The sequence below is a fragment of the Ipomoea nil genome, unplaced genomic scaffold (assembly GCF_001879475.1).
Source record: "Ipomoea nil cultivar Tokyo-kokei standard unplaced genomic scaffold, Asagao_1.1 scaffold0302, whole genome shotgun sequence".
Taxonomy (NCBI): Eukaryota; Viridiplantae; Streptophyta; class Magnoliopsida; order Solanales; family Convolvulaceae; genus Ipomoea; species Ipomoea nil.
Genome location: NW_017616730.1, coordinates 2,107,088 through 2,111,180, shown reverse-complemented (window position 1 = coordinate 2,111,180; position 4,093 = coordinate 2,107,088). Strand labels below are relative to the sequence as shown.

Sequence of the window (4,093 nt, the reverse complement as noted above, 5' to 3'; positions counted from 1 at the left end):
CAACGTTGTCCAAATCACAAATGCCACAACGGCACAAAGTAATGGTACTTCCAAATTTGTCAAACATCAACAACAAGGGGAAAAAAAAAAGCAATTGAAGATGAAGATATTCCTTCATTAAAAAGCAATATTCTAACCCTAACAATAAACAATCCTTCATTATATCATTACATAAGAATAAATATCACGTCAACAATTTTATTTTGATTAACTCATTAAGGTCGAGCAATTTACATATAATAATTAATAAAGGTAAATATTTCATAAATAAGCTAATTACTACGCAAATTAGTTGGTCATGTACTTGGATAACCGCCCTATTGCTTTTCTTGTCCCGTAAAATTCCTAAAAAGTGTTTAACCTCCTTTTTTTTTTTTTTAAATGACAGATTGTGTTGGTGTTACGTTTACGCATACTATGTAGTTGGTGGCTTGCTTCTTTTCTAGTAAAATAATAATAATAATAATAATAATAATAATAATAATAATAATAATAATAATAATAATAATAATAATAATAATAATACAATGTTAAAAGGTAAATTTTGAGATAAAATTAGAATACAACAATGACATTTTTCATTACATAAAATGCTATATAATTTGGGAACAAATTCACGAGATCTATAATAGAGTTCGGTGAAACTAAGAAAGTGAAATTAAAAAAAAAAAAATACTATCTCCTTTACAAAAATCACTACATAATATTCACTATTTGATATGACATTGATTTTTTTTTTTTCACGAATTATTCATAGGTTAATTAACTTGAACCCAACAGGTAACTCAAGTGACAAATGAGTTCTCTTTGTGGGTGAGAATTTTGGGATAACACAGGTTCAATTCCCCTTGGCCCAACTCCGGTGCCTCTCAAAGTAAACGAGGATTAGTCGGAGCCCTTGTGCGCGTCGGTATTTGACTGGCCCTGCATACTGCGACAAATGTTCCGTCGGGCCGGGGCGTGAGGCAGGAAAGAAAGGAAGGAATATTTAATTTAAGATAATTTTAATAGTTTACTTAATACCTTAATTACTACTAATTAGATCGGTGGGTGGATCTAGGCTGTGGCATCGTCGTTATTTCCCATGGCATACAAGGGTGGTTTAACAACTCATTCAAAGCTGCTACTTACCATTTAAGGAAGAACATATTTTTAAAAAAATTAAGTGAAATTCCCACCTTACCCTCCAACTCGCTCGTTGTCTCCAAAATCAAATTCATCGTCACGCTTCCTCCGTCTCTTTTGTTTTTATTTTTTGAATCTCTGCCTGGCAATAACAGTTAAAGCGACACGCACACACCTCCTATATATATACTCAACAGAGCGCAAACGCTTCTTCTACCTCTTGCTATTCACACTTTCTCTCTCTAGAACTCCGGCAGCTAGGAACTGAATTGAGAGAGAAAGCGAGCCGGACGATGGGGCAGCAGTCGTTGATCTACAGCTTCGTGGCGAGAGGCACGGTGGTCCTCGCCGAGTACACTGGTTTCACCGGCAACTTCACGACCATAGCTTCGCAATGCCTGCAGAAACTTCCGGCTAGCAATAACAAGTTCACCTACAACTGCGACGGCCACACATTCAACTACCTCGTTGAGGATGGCTTCAGTAAGTTATACTTCATCTCTTTGCAGGTTGATGATCTGATATACTGTCTGTTTTTCGGAATAATTCGGATCCGGTTGTTTTCGTATATATACTTTGTAGTTTGTAAGTTTATGATCAGTTACTGAAAGTTTGATAACTGAGATCCTGTGACGGTTATTTATTCTTTAGCCATGGTTTTCGTCGGTGAACCAATTATTATTATTATTTTTTTAAGTCATTTCTATGTGTTTGCAATTGGTTTGTTGTAAAAATTTGTTTACATTTCAGGAATATTGTGTTCAGATCTCGGTTTGAATGTGGAAATTCAACTGAAGAGTTTGTTCATGTTTGATTTAGTGAAAAATAATCTAGTTTGGTATTAGGAAATTAATTCATCGCAGATATAGGATTCAGATCATGGTTGTTCCCTGATTCCGTTTAGATTCAGGTTATTCTCTTCCAGTTTTGACTTGGTTATTTGTGCCAATTCCGTGGAAACAGGCCTTAATGCAATATGTATCTTAAGATCTTTCATTCCTTAATGAAAGAGATTCTTTCCTTTGATAAGTTCAAAAGTGGATCTTATAATGTCTCTCTACATTCCATTCAATCCCTCAAGCATCTTTCATGGCAGCAAGTTGTTTGAAAATTTGGGTACTCTTTTCATTCAGCACTTCTCTCTTGTGTCCAACTAGTCTATACTCTGTAGTTTTTTTAAGTATTGTTTGAAATGAATATCTATTGCAACTCAATTATGAATTGTTGTTGGTCTATAACTGTACTGTGTTATTTACAATATATAATTTATGTTTACCGTGTTCCTTTCATAGTGTTTGGAACATTTAGTAGGTGAGAAAGAACTTTTGATCTGCCTTGATTGATTGCCAAGCATGGTGTTAACCCCTATGCCAGGTTTCCTGCATCTTCCTTGTGATATGCCATGCCTAATGATGGAACTACTGGTCATAGAGAGAGATACTAATATAATTACTAAAACCAAATTAAACTAGTAGCCTAATGTAATGCAGAATATAAGTAATCAGCTTGTAATAAAATAGTTGATTGAAATGAACTAACACTTTTCTGCATTTTGTTAGTAAGCTAACTTTTATTTTCTTGCCACAGCATACTGTGTTGTTGCTGTTGAAACTGTTGGCAGACAAATTCCAATTGCATTTCTTGAGCGCATTAAGGACGATTTTACCAATAAATATGGTGGAGGGAAAGCTGCTACAGCTGTTGCTAACAGCTTAAACAAAGAATTTGGGTAACTCTTGTGCTCCTGGTTATCTATTTTCCACATAATTTTGATTTGCAAGGATGATCCTCAAGTCAATACATATTTTCTGCATAGGCCCAAGCTGAAGGAACAAATGCAATATTGTGTGGATCATCCAGAAGAGGTCAGTAAGCTTGCAAAGGTGAAGGCTCAAGTCTCTGAAGTCAAAGGGGTGATGATGGAAAACATTGAGAAGGTAAACTTAGTCTATGTGCTACTCTAGTTAGCATGCCCCTTAATATTCTTCTGCAATGTCATAGGAACTATATTGAGAAATCTGTGCTGGTCTTTGTAGGTTCTTGACCGTGGAGAGAAGATTGAGCTTCTGGTGGATAAAACCGAGAACCTTCGTTCACAGGTATGTGAATGCAATAAGTTATGAATTTATTTTTTTATTATTACTTTTTTGACTCGTTTGAGACATGGTTGCATTTCACTTGAATTCATCCTTGTGCAGATTTATATATGGAAATTTTGCTCTAATTTATCATTTTATCTCAAAAGACAACTCTTCTTATATACATAAAACCGTTTTATTCCTCTTTAGATTTTGTCAATATAAACTTGTGATCTCTAAATTTCACTCTAGCAAATACACATGTTGTCGTAGGCACAGGATTTTAGGACGCAGGGAACCAAGATGAGGAGGAAGATGTGGCTGCAGAATATGAAAGTAAAGCTCATTGTCCTGGCAATTATCATTGCCTTGATTCTCATCATTGTTTTGTCAATTTGTGGCAGTTCCAAATGTCATTAGGTTGGTCATCAACTGAAGTTTGGATGCATCATATCATCTCTATTATAGTGTCATGTTTGTTTTACCTATAATCCCCTCTCCATTTTTGCGCATGTTTGTGTTCTTAGTAGTATTTAGTGTGCATTGCTTAGCAGTGCCTGTATAGCTTGTTCTACCGAATTCTTTGAATATATGTTCGAGTAGTGGAAGGTTTTATTGCAGTTGCCAGTTGTAAGGCAGAGCTTTGATTATGATTCTCTACTATGAATTGCCGTCTTTCGTTGTGATGATGATTGCGTCGTGTGCAGTACTGTGCACCAACTATTTTGGAACATATTCACTGAAGATCTCATGATTGATTAATTTTGATGGGTTTTTGTCCAAGCCCACACAAAATGGACACCATAATTGTGTTAATGAGTAATGTGTCAAAAAAGTACATGGCTTTTCTAAGAGAAGAAAAAAAAACTTCTAAAAGTTCTTTTTAACGC

The 4,093-nt window shown here is 35.2% G+C and overlaps 1 protein-coding gene across 1 annotated transcript; it reads left to right on the top strand.

The window, feature by feature from the left end:
- The first annotated feature begins 1,228 nt into the window (after nt 1–1,228).
- On the top strand, nt 1,229–3,889 carry LOC109158041 (vesicle-associated membrane protein 722). The gene is made up of 5 exons (XM_019305861.1): nt 1,229–1,608; nt 2,713–2,854; nt 2,942–3,062; nt 3,162–3,224; nt 3,477–3,889. Exons 1-5 carry the CDS (start codon nt 1,419–1,421, stop codon nt 3,621–3,623), a joined length of 663 nt encoding a protein of 220 aa, XP_019161406.1. The 5' UTR covers nt 1,229–1,418; the 3' UTR covers nt 3,624–3,889.
- The last annotated feature ends 204 nt before the right edge of the window (nt 3,890–4,093 follow it).